General features: G+C 40.2%; 1 protein-coding gene across 5 annotated transcripts in view; it reads right to left on the reverse strand.

The window, feature by feature from the left end:
- The window catches only part of TMEM131L (transmembrane 131 like), a 161996-nt gene that overhangs the window by 28606 nt on the left and 118334 nt on the right, over positions 1-15056 (reverse strand). For 2 of the 5 annotated variants that reach the window (XM_082611147.1, XM_082611146.1), the window contains exons 17-25: positions 13866-14007; positions 13303-13412; positions 12253-12325; positions 9451-9578; positions 6609-6751; positions 4776-4962; positions 4382-4567; positions 3534-3683; positions 2577-3202 (exon numbers count right to left, since the gene is read on the reverse strand). In XM_082611147.1, coding sequence (XP_082467273.1) covers positions 2577-3202; positions 3534-3683; positions 4382-4567; positions 4776-4962; positions 6609-6751; positions 9451-9578; positions 12253-12325; positions 13303-13412; positions 13866-14007 — 1745 coding nt within the window. The remainder of the gene's footprint in view (positions 1-2576; positions 3203-3533; positions 3684-4381; positions 4568-4775; positions 4963-6608; positions 6752-9450; positions 9579-12252; positions 12326-13302; positions 13413-13865; positions 14008-15056) is intronic. The other 3 variants (XM_082611148.1, XM_082611150.1, XM_082611149.1) reach the window with 3 other exon arrangements.

The following is a 15056-nucleotide window of genomic DNA, read 5'->3' on the forward strand; positions in this document are numbered from 1 at the left end:
AAGGATCTTAAGATGGAAACACAACGTGAAATCCTTTTCAAAATAAGAAGAGAACTGATGCTCAAAGCTGGAAGTGAAAACTTGGAAGGTTCTTCCATTTTTGGTTTTCTCATTCTCGAGTGTTCTTTACACCCTGTGACCCCCTGCCTGTCACCATCTGCCAGCTTATGACAATGCTTTCCTTCAAATTCTGACAAAGGAACCCTGAACCCTCAATATGGCCAAAAGATTCCATATCTTACCTTCAAACTACAATTTGCTTCCCCTAAATATCTCAGTCCTTTCTTATTTTTAAAATTCTCAATTCTTTAAAATGTTTAAATTGTAAATTGATGGCAGGCCACTTGTTTACTTTTTAACCTCTTTGATATTTTCCTAGAATAGTCATGTAAACAGAAAACAGTCAGAACCAAATACATGTCAGTGAATGGATTTCCCTGTGAGGAACCTCCTGCTGACAGATTAATTCTGGAGAGAAATACAGGGCTGCAGATTAGCACCTCTGAATTTGCTGGTATGAACATGGTGGAAAGGCAAAGTTCTTTCATCAAATCTTATGTGAGCTGACCAGCAATCACCCTGATACTGCTTAACAGGCTGACAAGTCAGCTAAAGAGCAGTTTTTAAAAAACTCTTGAAGTGAGAGATTGGTTTTCATTTAAAGCATCATAAGCATACCAGTCATCTGTACAGGGAGGAAAGGTTCAGGGCGGGTTTGCCATCTACAATGATACAAGCAAACCCTATGTCTGTGGGCTCCCTTATTACTCACACTTGCTGAAGTGTTATTAGATATTATATGGTCATCTAGGCTCAACTACAAGCATTAAACAGCATGTACTGGACAAGAGGATCCAGGAGCACCAAGTCGAATCCTCTGACCCACGCTGGCACTACATGGCTGGTCCATGCCCTTCAAAGAGCTCTGATGCAGCAGAAGGCCTTCCCATCCATCTGCCCACAAGGCCACAGCCCTTGCATTCTGCAGGCACATCTACCCAGATGTCTGATGGATGCACTGGACCACAGAAGACGCACTTCTGGAGCAACAAGTCCCTCAAACAAGTCTGATTTTAAGTTCGTGTAAAGTCAGCCTATGTCAAATACTGCCCTCAGGCCTAAATGACACATGAAACAAGAGAAAAACCCAGCTAGACTCACTCCATAATTTCACCCTTTCACAAGAGTTTTGTATTCTGGGCCCTAGACAGTGTCAGGACAGAAATGGAAGAACAGACACCCCACTGCCCCACCATCAACAGCCTCAGACAAGGAATGCTGTGACTTCATGAGATCTGGTAGAGGCTCCACCCAGGGGGCGCACTCACATACTGGGGGAGAGGCCGTGGGGATAGCTGGCCCTGCAAACAGGAGTCCTCTTCAAGCATACGCACTGCTGCCAGGGAAATGGCACCAACAGGGTGGAACAAGGGGCACCGGGAGTGATGCACAAATTGCCCAAACCATGTTCTACTCAGAGGACCCTGCCTTCCTTTTGGATTAGAAACGTCCTTTGATGGAACATTTAAAATTCAGGTTGGTATTTTCCCTACTAAATGCATCAAGCTCATTAGAATCAGCCAATCTACTAATAGAATCTTCTCTACAATATCAAGGAGTGAAAAATATGATGTTATTTATATTTAGATGTTTCAAATAAGATCAAAGGTAACTGATTCTTCCAGATTAAAAAGTGTCAAAAATTTGACTCTTAATGGGAATAGAAATGTGCTTATTGAAATGGTCAGGATAAACACACAAAAATAAGCACAGGAAAAAAAAAAAGTATTTCATTCAAAAATTGTAATAAATATTGAGGAATGAGTAGTAATATATATCTGATTCAAAAATAAATAAAATGACTGAGGGGAAAGTCAATAAGTATATCAAAATATAGTTCTTTGAGATAAGTACCTTTGTATTGCATTAACAACCTAAAATATTAAAGGGTTTCTTCAACAACTATTAAAAAAAAAAATAAGCACAGGCTCTTATGCCACAAGCCAGAGGGATCAGTTAAAGATTTAATGACAAATGTATGTGTAGGTAGGCTTCCTAGTCTAGTTTTGCTTGCATTTTTATTAACTGCATTTGCTACGAGAGAACATCTACCTTCTTTTAACCAAGGAACACGACCAGACAAGAACCAGGGACAAGGAGCACGCAATGGGGGCAGCTGTTACACACAAAGAGCTGGTGAGTTTTGTTCCATCAGAAACATGTCACAGGCTGACTGCTTTTTGCAAACAGTCTGAAAAGCCAAGATAAAAGGTACTTCGGAAGAGGTGTCCATAAATTCCAACAATACAATATGATATTCGTATCATTCTAATGAATGGACTGAAAAAAGTAAACTTCTTAACCACGATGCTCTAAAAACTTGGTGTCCCGTCCTAAACTTTCCTTCTTAGAAATGGTATTTCAACATTTATACCTTTGCTAATAAAACTTTGTGTGTGAACTAAAAATTCAGCGGCCACAGTTCAAACGAAAGTCATAGATGGGAACAAATTCCACTAAGAACAGACTGGAGACAAACAAGAGAGAAGAGTCGCCAAGGAGGGTGGAAGAATTACCATTATTTTTCCTGGAAATTTCTGGCAAGTCTGACGGGCACTGAGGTGAATTTCTCAGCAAGTGATTTTCAGGTAGTTTCTTAGGGGTCTTCAGAGGACAGACCTCTCGCTCCTTGAGCTCGGCTATGTTTTCTGAAATCTGAAGGTCCGTTTCCTTAGGAAACATACATGTCTGTACTCCCTCCTTCACGTGACATTCGGAAGAAGGATTACTGACAGCAATTGCGTTTTTCAGTGTGTTTTCTTCTTTACTCAGTAAGTTTTGGGGAAGAGTTAGATTCTTCTGCAGGTTGACGTTTAGGCCACCTGTGTACTTGAGGCCCACCCAGGTCTCGCCCATCCCGGCAGGGCATGCGTCCTCTTTAGCAGCAGCGGGGGAGCCGCCTGGGGCCGAGGCCTGCTTGTCCTCTGCAGGGGCGCTGGCACTGCCGGCGACGGCTGCGCTGGCTTTGTGTTTCCCGTAATAGACCGAGCACTTGTGCTTTTTCTGCGAATGGCTGTAGGTGGCCGGGCTCCTCTTCGTCGCGTTCTGGATCCTGCTCTGCGGGGGGTTTACCGGAAGGCAGCTTTTCCCTCGACCTTTATCAGAGGGGCTGTAGGTATCGAGAAAGTTCTTGCAATTGCTTCTGGATTTAAGAAGAAAAACATTTAACATAAAGGCAAACCAAGTAAACCTCTCCCTCTCTGTTTCTAACTCCATGAGAAAGAGGGAGCAGTCTGGGGTACACCAAGGAGTTCTCACCTTTCGTTCTACTAAAGCTCCGGGAGTTTAATAAACTAAGTCCTTACGTGAAGTCTATCTTATAATGAAAGAAATGGTGTAGCTGTCACACAGTGACTTAAAGAAAATTGTCCTGAAACAAATTTGGAACCAAAATGTATATGACCTTAAAATAAAATCAGAAATGAGTCATACCAAAGGTGAGAACCCTCTCCCCACACTACAAGAATTCTTACTTGTGAGAATGGGAGCCGATTACATCCATCGGACTATGGCTTTGCTGTGAAGAGGAGCTGGCATTTTGCCTCTGTCTCGTTTTCATGAACTCCATCAGAATGTACTGTGCTTGTTGGAAGGCTATTAAAATCACCCCCAACAGGGACAAACTGAGGACGAAAGCAACGGGGTTCATTACTGTCTGGTTGTGACTTGCATTAAAAAGACCAGCTCACTAACACAACATTGTAAATCAACTATACGCCAATAATAAAAAAAAAAAAAAAAGACTAGCTCTACAGAAGAGCGGTGAATCAATCGATAGGAAAAGTCTAAAGAAATGCTATTAAGATTCCATATCTTATGGACATGGAATGGCTCCATAATTTGACATCTCTTAAAGATTTAAAAAAACTGTTTCTGAAAATGTGAATATTTATAATTCTGACATACCAGTTCAATTGTTAAAGACATTTCCAGGACAAAATCACATAAAGGGTCGTTCTAGTCTTCTAATCTCAAACTGCCCTTGCACTGAGCTCGTAACACATCCTGTGTCACCGATGATGTTCGTATATCTTAAATGTTACATAGAACATGCACATCTTCCACCGGGACTGCCAATGAACATATATGGAACACAACTGTCCATTACACTCCTAGGTCCTATGACTCTCCTACAATTAGGTTAGGGAACAGTAAATTCTCTTGAAGCGTACCAGGAACTACTTTGTCTACTTCACGAATGTCAAAATTCCACTCAATTCATATGCTTTGATCCCACCGGGCAATATACATTTCCATGCAACTCGGCTGGATGGCGTCTCCACTCAGTGAGGGAGGAACAGTGGAGAAGGTGGCAGCTGACCTGACAAAGAAGACGGTGAGCCTCCAAAACGACTCCTCCCAGCTGGGTCCCGGAACCACGTCCGCACACAGAGGCAGCAGGTGATGAGGGAGGGTCACGTTGAGAGTGAAGCGAAACTCCAGGTCTGCCGCCGTGGCCAGAGTCAGCTCGCGGATGACCCAGGAAGAGGTGAAGTCTGGAGTAAACCTGACAGCAAGAGGCATCTTTATGAACTTTGATGGTTTTAATTTTAGGCACAAAACAAAATAATCATAATGGCAGCAGAATTTCTTACTTCTGCAAGATAAATACTAACATGAAAACAACTCAAGACATCTTACCAATGAAAAAGTTTTTCCCCACAATATAGTAAATGCGACCCCAAAGTGAAATGAGGTTAAAGTCCAATGCTCACACAATGCTGATGTCCCGGGACGTGTTGGGGTCCAAGGAAAACTGCTGACAGTCTAGAACTTCAAATCCATAACCTTGGCAATTATACCCATTAATTTTCAGAGATGTCACTGTTATAGGAAGTGGTCCAATATTCTCAACCTTAAAGTTCTTTGTAATTGATAGAATTTGCTTGCTATCTTTCAGTTCTAGTGAGGATGAAAAGTGATATTTAGTACAGATGAACTGAAATTTTTATTTAAAATAATTTACTGAATCAACATTTACTGAATCCACAAACCATGATCTACATGATTAAAATGTAAAAAAATTCAATATAAGCTCAAAGCATGATTCCTAGCTAAATTCTAGAACGGTTCTAGATTCTACTACCAGAATATGATAAAAATACTTAACTAGTCAAGGTTTTTCTTAAGTTAAATGATCTGCCTACGTACCAAAAGTAACCAAAATCTCTTCTTTGTTCTTTTACTTATTAAAGGTTAAGATGAAAAGTTTATTCTTCTCAGAAGCCTAATAGTTTGGATTTACCACGAGCCACCATTCACCCTGTGCCCCGGGAGCCTCATTCACACCCAACAGGACCAGTTAGGAGGGTGTGTGTGCTTCTGTGTAAAACCATCATGGACACTAGAAACACAGTTCAAACTCCCATTACATTAAGAGGTAGTAAATAGTTAAATCCCTGCAAATAATGCGAGCACATTTCATGTTGGGAGTTTAAAAAAGGAAGAAGTATCAATGTTTAAAATATTCCTATAAATTTATAACCCACAATTTATTCCATATTAGGACTAACATTTTATCTGGTTCTACGCTTTATACTCCTCCATAATTCTAACTTTCAAGGCAACTCTAAACTATTGAATGAATGAGTGAATGAATAAAAAAAATGAACACTCTGATGAAGATATTGAATGCAAAATGGCCAGTCTTCTCAAACTCAGTGCTCATTTAGCATAGTTTTCTAAAACAAAAAACATTTACAATCAGGTGTTAAAATAGCTCTACAAATTATCCAATCGTTTCACCAATCAGTTTTCTCCATAGGAAACATACTGTTACACTAAAATGCTTTCAGTGTGTTCCTAAAATTAAAAATAATAACAGGAAAACAAGACAGAATTTACCAAAAACATTTTACATCTATTGTTTTATTTTTGGCTTAGTTCTTAAGGAAGTTCTTGGAATTAATATAAATACATGCAAAACTAAGAATTTTCTAATGGAACACTTAAACAAATTTCTAAATCTGCACTGTCTGATACAGTAGCCACTAGACACATATGGCTACTTAAATTTAAATTAAATTTAAATTAAATAAATTTTAAAATTGAGTTTTTCAGTTACCCGAGCTATATTTTAAGCACTCATTAGCCACATGTAGCGAGTGGCTGCCGTACTGAACAACACAGACGAAGAGCATTTCCATTACTGCAAAAGGGTGGTTAGCTCACCTTCAGCCTTCTCTCTACTTATCATTTTGGTGTGATTTTTTAGGATTAGGTAACTGATAACCAAATTAACAGTTTCACACTATTTACCTTAAATATTTGACACTCTACTGGTAACTTAACATTATATTTTTCCCCCCATATCTATTATTTAAGTTGGGTTAAATATCTAAGGCTATTGTTTCTAATCAAGTGGTACCAGCCTACATATGCTCAAATGTTTGCCTGATTTAATTATTAGCATCAATACAATGAATTTACTGTAAATTTTGAAAAGAATCTTCTCATATCTCCTTTTGCTCTTGGCTTTGGCACCAAGCCTGTCCTGTCCAAGTGCCACATACACAGACCACACACACGGACCACACGCAGGGACTCACGTCTCCGGCAGCCCATCAGTGTGGACTCGGGCACCTTAAAGCGCAGTGAACCTCCAGTGCCAGGAAGTCTCCCGCCCACCTTCAGTAGCTCTCTTGCTCCAAATCCTTCCACGCCAATCATGTCGATAACAGTCAAGTTATTCCTACAGAGAAAGGAGATGCAAATAAAAATGCACTGCAATAGAGCTGTCACAAGATACAATGCACTTGAATTTAAATATTCCTAATTAGCAAAACAAAATTTTTTAAGTTTTGAGAAACAACTCAGTTTAAATAGTGTGGCATCTCCCGCCATCTCAGAGCACGGAAGCTGCCAAGCCCGGCAGAGTCAAGGCAAGCTGAGTGGGCAAGAATGAGCAAGTGATCATGATCGCTCTCCAGTTCACACCCAGGAATGGAAACCTACATTTTTCTAACCAGGCACCAGGGTGGTGATCAGACCTCCAAGAGACAAAAAGTGAAGGAATAAACTGGGGGGCCACAAAGAAACATGAACAAATTTAGACAAATTGATAAACATTGTTTATAGGGTGAATTAAGGAGTTTTCATAGTAATTGTGACTATAAGAAATTCTTCCTTAGGGATAATTCTAGAAATGAAATCCTATCCTATCTTTCGAACCAAAGATTTAAAATAGCATCCTACAAATAGCATGTATCTACTCAAGTTCTAATTAGTCAAATAGTAATTCAGACTAGCTTTTGCCTTTTCATTAACTGAAATCAGGATTCCTAGGATGGAAAGTTCAGTGGAAATCATGTTTAAATGATGCAGACTGCAGTGAAAGTCAGTTGCCATTAAGGTAAACTCTAGAAGCAAAATAAACTGAGATATCTTTACACCTTCATCTAAAGGATTAAAACCTTTACTGAACTACTTAAAAGCCTTTAAAGTGATGTTAGATGAGTGATATTGTTTACAGAAAAATATGGTGTCTCTCAATACAGAAACCACCAAAAATAAATTAACTACTATAAAAAACTGAGACTTTCTTTTCAAGCCTGGCACAGTTGAAGCTGGGATGAGGTAAAGCTTATCTCTACCCTTCCCATGACCTTAGTTCTTCAACAGAGAATGGGTTTAAAAGGACACACGTTGTCAGCACTAAAATGCTTACTAGAACATTAGTTATTAGTTTGTTCTAGTCAGCATTACTTAAAATGCTTAACAAAACAGTCTCTGTTTTAATTTAATTAATTTTTTATTGGAGTATAGATGATTTACAATCTTGTGTTAGTTTCTGCTGTACAACAAAGTGAATCACTTCTACATATACATATATCCACTTTTTTAGATTCTATTCCCATATAGGTCATTACAGAGTGCTGAATACAGTTCCTTGTGCTTAGTTATCTATGTGGCAAATCTTTGATACAACACCAATATTCAACAAGTGAAGTCTCTTGAAGGTTCTTTATGATGTGAAATCTGAAACTATATTAATGAATTTTCATAGTTTGTTACACTAAAATCCAGTGGTCTATCTTGCACATTTTAGCAGGGATGATTTTTGGATTATCATAATTAGTTATTTGGAAAATACTGTTCACTGTGATATGTAGATCTTCCAAATGTTGACACATTTCATTATACTTATAAAAATCACATTTATTAATATCCTCACTGTGGTTAACAGAAAAGTACTTTAAGTACTGAGAAGATTTGAAGCTCACAGTGGCAGATACAACTTTTCCAAAACTCTACTTTTCATGCGAATGCTCACATTTTATCATTGGCAACAAATACTACCCTTGAAGTGACAGGCTCACTTTGTTCATTTTCAAGAAAACGTTTGCCAAGTACCTGAATCTGAAACAACCATAGTTTTTCTGCTAATCATCCTTTCAAGTAAAAATGGTGTTCCATGAAAAAAAGTAGCTAATTCAGCTTATAATTCAAACAGTCGCCAACATACTTTTCTTGGAGACAACCATGGATGCAGTCAGTATGAGTGCTTTATGGGTACTTCTTTTTTTTGGCAGGGGGCCTGTATAGTTGTTTTACAATGAACAAGCAGACTCTTTTAAGAACTTTATCTGAGTGCATTTTCTTTTTAGCAGCATTCACTTGCAGAAGAACAAACTCATATATTAAAGGAAGTCCAGAATAAGAAAGTCTTTTGCCAACTGATATGACACTGGAAAAGCTTAAAATATATATATAACTAAAACATCATTAATGAAAAAATTAAACTTGTGTTAGAAGTCTCACCAATGCAGAGAGAGCTTCAACACAGATCTGTATTTACTGTAAATTTTTGAAAGAAGACTCTCAATAAAGAGTAAAGAGGAAAAAAAAATTCAGAATGAAAAACATTTAGCTGCTTAAATCAGCTGGCAATAATTCTTCATTTAAAAGGAAGGAAAAGAAGTAAAACAAGCCAGTGGGCTCAACTAAGGACTTTTTCCATTGTCCTTTGGAGCTACAGAGAATTCCAGAAGCAAGACAGACATGAGAACAGTGTAAATCCAAACACCACGGAATGAAAACGTATATGGCAGTGTTTCAATTATTGTTCTGAGCTGAGGACAGAAAAGTGTGTGTGTGTGTGTGTGTTCACGTGTGTGCTCTGCCCTCTGTGACGGTGGATGAGATGCCGCGGGAAGGGTACCACCGCCCTTGGAGAGGTGGGCACACGCTCCCCACGGTACAAGGCAGGAACCTGACACACAGGAGGCCTAAGTGTGGAGCCTCAGGGAGCCGCTCTCCTCAGCCACTGCCTCTCCTACCCTTGGACACAGCTCATCGCTGAGGGCCTGAGTGAGTCAATGTCACCTCTTAGCTAAAGAGATTCTTGAGAGAAAGAGAGTCAGCCAACCAATGAGAAAGGGACACACCTACCGGATTAGGATGAGGGAGGTGACTTTTCCATAGTCAGCTGGCGTGAAAACTACACCAACCCTTTTCCTTTCCAAAGGCTGCAAATGTAAGTGGAGGATGCCAAACCTGGATTCCTCAGAATGCACACCCTGCAAGTCATTAATAAATGCAATTAACTCCTAGAGAACAAGATTCCATCTTCATTAAAATGCATAAACATGACTGCTGTTTCTTTAACTTCTGGATCTGACCACCCAAATCAACCTGTGGAACTTGTTTACCACGAGAGTTCACACCCATCAAAAGTTCCCAAGCCCGGCTAAGAAGCAGAGGCAGAGGCTACAGGACAACCTGACACGGAGGCTGGAAAGGGAACTTGCCGCCTGGACCAGATGGGAGCTGGGGCTACAGGCCTTTGATGCAAAGATGCTTTGGATGTAAAACATTACCGAGAAAACAGAGCAATAGCCTCTGCTTGAATGCTACAGGGATCTGACCAAACCACCTGTCCACTGCTGGACAACCCTAAATTCTCTTTAATATTAAGTTTATAAAGAAACCATCTTTATTTAGTTTCTCCATTTAGGAGAAAGATCTTTATTTATTCATATCCTCCTTTATTCTCCCCAAGATTTCTCACTTTCTCTGAATAAATTTTGTGTTCTAAATTTAATATTCAAGATTTAGTTCTTCGGGCTTCCCTGGTGGCGCAGTGGTTGAGAGTCTGCCTGCTGATGCAGGGGACGCGGGTTCGTGCCCCAGTCTGGGAAGATCCCACATGCCGCAGAGCGGCTGGGCCCGTGAGCCATGGCCACTGGGCCTGCGCGTCCAGAGCCTGTGCTCCGCAGCAGGAAAGGCCACAACAGTGAGAGGCCCGCGTACCGTGAAAAAAAAAAAAAAAAAAAGATTTAGTTCTTCATCATTGTGGTAGACTTTCCCTCTTTCCAATGTTTTTTCTAGCTCCTTCTCACTAAAAATAATTTATTAATTCTTTAGAACTGTAACCATGCAGTCTGCATAATATTTCTCTTTTCTATATTTTTAGTTTTTCAATTTGTTTTATCCCTCAGTTATTGCTCGCATTTCCCATACTATCTGAAAGAAGAAATAGTGATGGTATTTGATTCATTTTCATTAAAATTATAAACTTCATGAAGGGAGGAATTCTGCCTTATACACATATGAATATTGAAAAAAAGCTGCCGATTTAGGGTATTAAAAGCATAATAACAACAGCACCAATTACTATATAAAATAGTTCTTATATGCCAGGCTCTGGAGTATAATTAGGTATATAAAATGCTAAGCATTCTATAAACCTATGGAATCTTCAAACAGTATTATGAGTGAAAAAGAGGAGACCTGGGGAAGTTAAGTAATTTACCCAGGACTACATGGAGGAGCCTGGATTTGGAACTTTGAATGTCCAATTCCACATGCTCTTAACCAAAGGAACCGCATTTCTAAAAATAAACCAATGAAACAAAAATGTAGGCCTTTCTTACCTGACAAAGAATTCTAATAAGAATTTTAAGTTAAATTTGTAGTGTCTCAGAGACACTGATACTGACTATTCTTTCTGTCAATGTAATACATTAACAATGGTGATATTTCCTTTGTCACAAAAGGTATAACATTCTCCGGGAAAATCTTCAATCACAGATTAAAAATTTTGTGAGTTCCACCATTTGTTTAAATCTGAATAGAACACTGACAGGTAAAAGAAACTGGCATTATTTTTGGAATTTCAAATTACATGTGGTTAAACAGTCCTGGGACAAAATACCTGTTAGCATTTTGGACTCATTTACCTCCCAACAGTCCTGGGAGACTGCGTGGTGAAGAGAAGACTGAGAGGGACTGGGCAGGACAGGCTTGCTAATGCAAGACCCTGCTGCCTAGACCAGTGACAAAGGGAAAGGAACGTTACTGCTTGCATGTTTCTTACTATAAATAACTCTGTTAAAAATCCACTTAAAAGCTTGCTTTGATTTGCTCTAACTTACAGTTGGAGGTTATCTGTGGCCCCCCTCTTTCAAGTTTATCTAGAGACAACAGTGTATCTTTGGAGGGTTATGGGTAGAGAAAGAAGAAAATACCCAAGGCATTTGAATACGTGTGTGTATTAGAACCACAGTGACATGCATATGCGTGTCTATGTGTGTATATTTTTTAAAGAGATGCTTCATTTTTAATTGATCTCAAGCACAGAATACCAGTGACCCACAGAACGACTGCGTGAAAATTCAGAAAGCAGGCTGCCAGTTCCCAGCCAAGCAATGTCCTTGCCACATGACATGTTTACTCCCTCCCTGGGTATTTATGCGAGACCTCATGAGGGCCCAGAGGCTCAAGACTCCCAGAAATCCTTTTTTATAGAGCAGGTGACTATCACAGAAACTGGGTGATCTGCTAAAAACATGAAGCCAGTTTAGTAAGAGAAGATTTCTTTTCAACGTATTTGTTTTTACCTTATATCTTGCCCTTAAAAGAATTTGATGGGGCCAAGGAATCTTAAGAGAATTATAAATTCTGGGATCTCGAGTTTTATGGTTTTCTACATAGCTCTGATTCAATTGTTATTTCCTCACTCACATGAATCTAAATAATCAAATTAAAATGATTTACAGGCTCACATGAACCATGGGCTCCTGCTGCATTAGTTAATTGGAAAAAGCTGCTATGTATACTTAACTCCTAGAATATAAAAATAGAGAGCCACATATATTACATAAAAACACTTGAAACACAAATCAGTGAGGCCCATATGCTATGTGTCTAGTTTGTCGGCATTCTTTTTTCTGTTTAAAGATGATATCCTACCCGGTAAGGGCAAGCTTTGGTGAGCTGGAATTCACTAGTTGTGAAATTAATCATCTGCACATCGGTGCCAAACCTATAAAGAAAAAAATGTTTAAAATAGCATTCAGATCACCAAGAAAGAAAGAAGAACATATAGATACATATGCATTTATTTGCACACAGACCCAATTCACCCCGACCTGTCACTCCTGTGTCCCAGCCCCCCACACTGTACCAGGAATGTTGTAAGAGCTCAATAAATATTGTTAAATGAATCATGTTGGCAGCACATGAATCATATGGTGACAAAAGCTCCCAATATGAAGCAATTTTTTTTTTCCCCAAATGGTTCACAGCTATGGAACCTGATAGGAAGTGACTCTCAGCCATGGACAGTTCTATCTCCCAGTGGACATTTGGCCACATCTAGAGACACTTTTGGTTGCTGCAGCTGAGGAGGTCCCACTGGCATCTACTGGGTGGAAGCCAGGAATGCTGCTAAACATCCTTCAAAGAACAGAACGCCCCTACCCCCACCCCAAACAGAGACTCATGTGGTCCAAAACATCAGGAGTCCTGAAGCTGAGACCCAGGGATGAGGGCAGGTGTCACTGAGCCAGAAGAGGAAACATTCTAAGTGAAACTGTGACTACTGTGCAAAAATCAGATGTAACAGACGTGAACTATGATCATATCTTGTATAACAACACTAGGTTAAAATACACTGAACCACTAAACTCATTTCTTGTGTTGCCCAGAGGTCACTGTGATTTCAATTCTAAATTTTAGGAGTACATGTGAAAAATCATGATTGTAAAGGTTCCCTGACAAGAAAAGAATATTCTGCTGGGCCCTGGACTTGACATGGTAACATTCGAGACCCATACAGTACCTAGAACTGGGAATTGCCATCAGGGGTCTGCACTGAGGAGATGGGGGCTGTGGTCAGAGGCTGATCCCATGCACATCCACACACAGGTCCCAGGGAAAACGCAAAGGATGTTAAATAATTCGGGGTCTTAACAGGACCTCCCAACACCCCGTGACAGGTCTTCACCAGCTGGGCATTACCATCTGTGCAGCAGGCGGGCGGCAGCCTCGGGCTTCGGGTACAAGGAGACAGGCAGGAGCTGCAGGGAGACTGGCCATGAGGAAGGGTTCTTCACCACAAAGTACTTCACCTAGATGTGCAGAGAGGAGAGTCAGACCCCAGGAAAGGCAGAACCACTCCTGAGATGCCCCTGCAAAAGTGCCTCACCTGCATCTAACCACGAACCATCACCCAGTCAATTCCTCTCCCCTTTGAACTTTAAACTCACTCACTCCTACTGAAGCCCATGTTAGGATTTTCTCTGTTGTTGCAGTTGAATACTTTCTTAGCTGACAGATTCTGAACTGAATACAGACTTCATAAAACGTGTTTGTTTTAAGCACTTTCAGTCTGTTCACGAGTTTTACTCCTTACTTTGTTCTTCTGACACCTCCCTCCTAAAAGCACCGAATGGCATACGTGCATCACTTAATTTCAACTAATTTTGGTTCTGAAACAGTATCTCAAGGTGGCGATACTCTGATAACATAAAAACCCAAGAGCTGTGGTGAAATGAAGAGATGAAAAGACGCAGGACCCTCACCACGCTGTTCCTCAGGGCGGTGGCGCTGAAGTTTAACACGAGGCCAGCCTCCGGGATCAAACGAGGCAGGAAGAGAGCAAAGGGTTCTGACTCCTTGGATTTCTTCGACTGGGCGAACCGAGTCATGCCTAAAACGTTCCTCCTGTGTAATTCGTAAACAAAGAAATTATGAAAAATAATTTTGACAGGAAAACAGGAAATCACTTCCACTAAGAGGAACAAGGGGATCTTGGGGAAAAATGACTTATTTGGGGTCTGGGTGACACAAACTACAAGATGATCCTGGAAGGTCCTGTTTTACTAGAAAGCAAGGAAGTGCTCAAACAATGATGGGCACACAGCGCTCCCATCAGGCAAATCTGGGACAAGTCAGCATCAAAAATAATAATGGTGGTAAGGACCAAAGAACCCCTAGTGATGCTCAAAAAGAGTGTAGAATGAACAAAATAATTAGAAACATCACCATGTTTGCAGGCATCAATTCAACAACTGATCCCAGGCAAGGATTATCAACGGATGTCAAAGTCATGGGGTGAAACATTCTTAGGGAACAGGAAATGTACATGGTCTTGAATTATCATAGCACATATTATGTATTAATTGCAAAAGGCAAACTATCTACAATGGAGAGAGTCAAATGATTCAACTGAGCAATGTCAATAATGGGACAAATTGACATTTATGTCCCTCCCTCGGGTGATGAAATGATAAGGACACAAGACCGACCAAGTAATTAGTACTCTTCCCCGAAATGCTTAACAGGAATGTAAAGTTGAAGAAGCAACCCCCAAAAATCCAATGTGTTGAATGTCCTATAAGACAACTGGCTAGGACGCTTTATAACATTGACACTATGAAAGACGAAAGGTGCAGACACTAGTCTGAAGAAAATTAAGGAAACATGACAACCAAATGCAATGCATGGTCCTTGAATGGACTCTGGATTTTAAAAAAGGAAAAAGAGAGGAGGGACCTTCAAGATGGCGGAAGAGTAAGACGTGGAGATCACCTTCCTCCCCACAGATACACCAGAAATACATCTACACGTGGAACAACTCCTACAGAACACCTACTGAAGGATGACAGAAGACCTCAGACCCCCCAAAAGGCAAGAAACTCCCCACGTACCTAGGTAGGGCAAAAGAAAAAAGAATAAACAGAGACAAAAGGATAGGGACGGGACCTGCACCA

This window comes from Mesoplodon mirus (genome assembly GCF_964341445.2).
Source record: "Mesoplodon mirus genome assembly, chromosome: 2".
Classification (NCBI taxonomy): Eukaryota; Metazoa; Chordata; class Mammalia; order Artiodactyla; family Ziphiidae; genus Mesoplodon; species Mesoplodon mirus.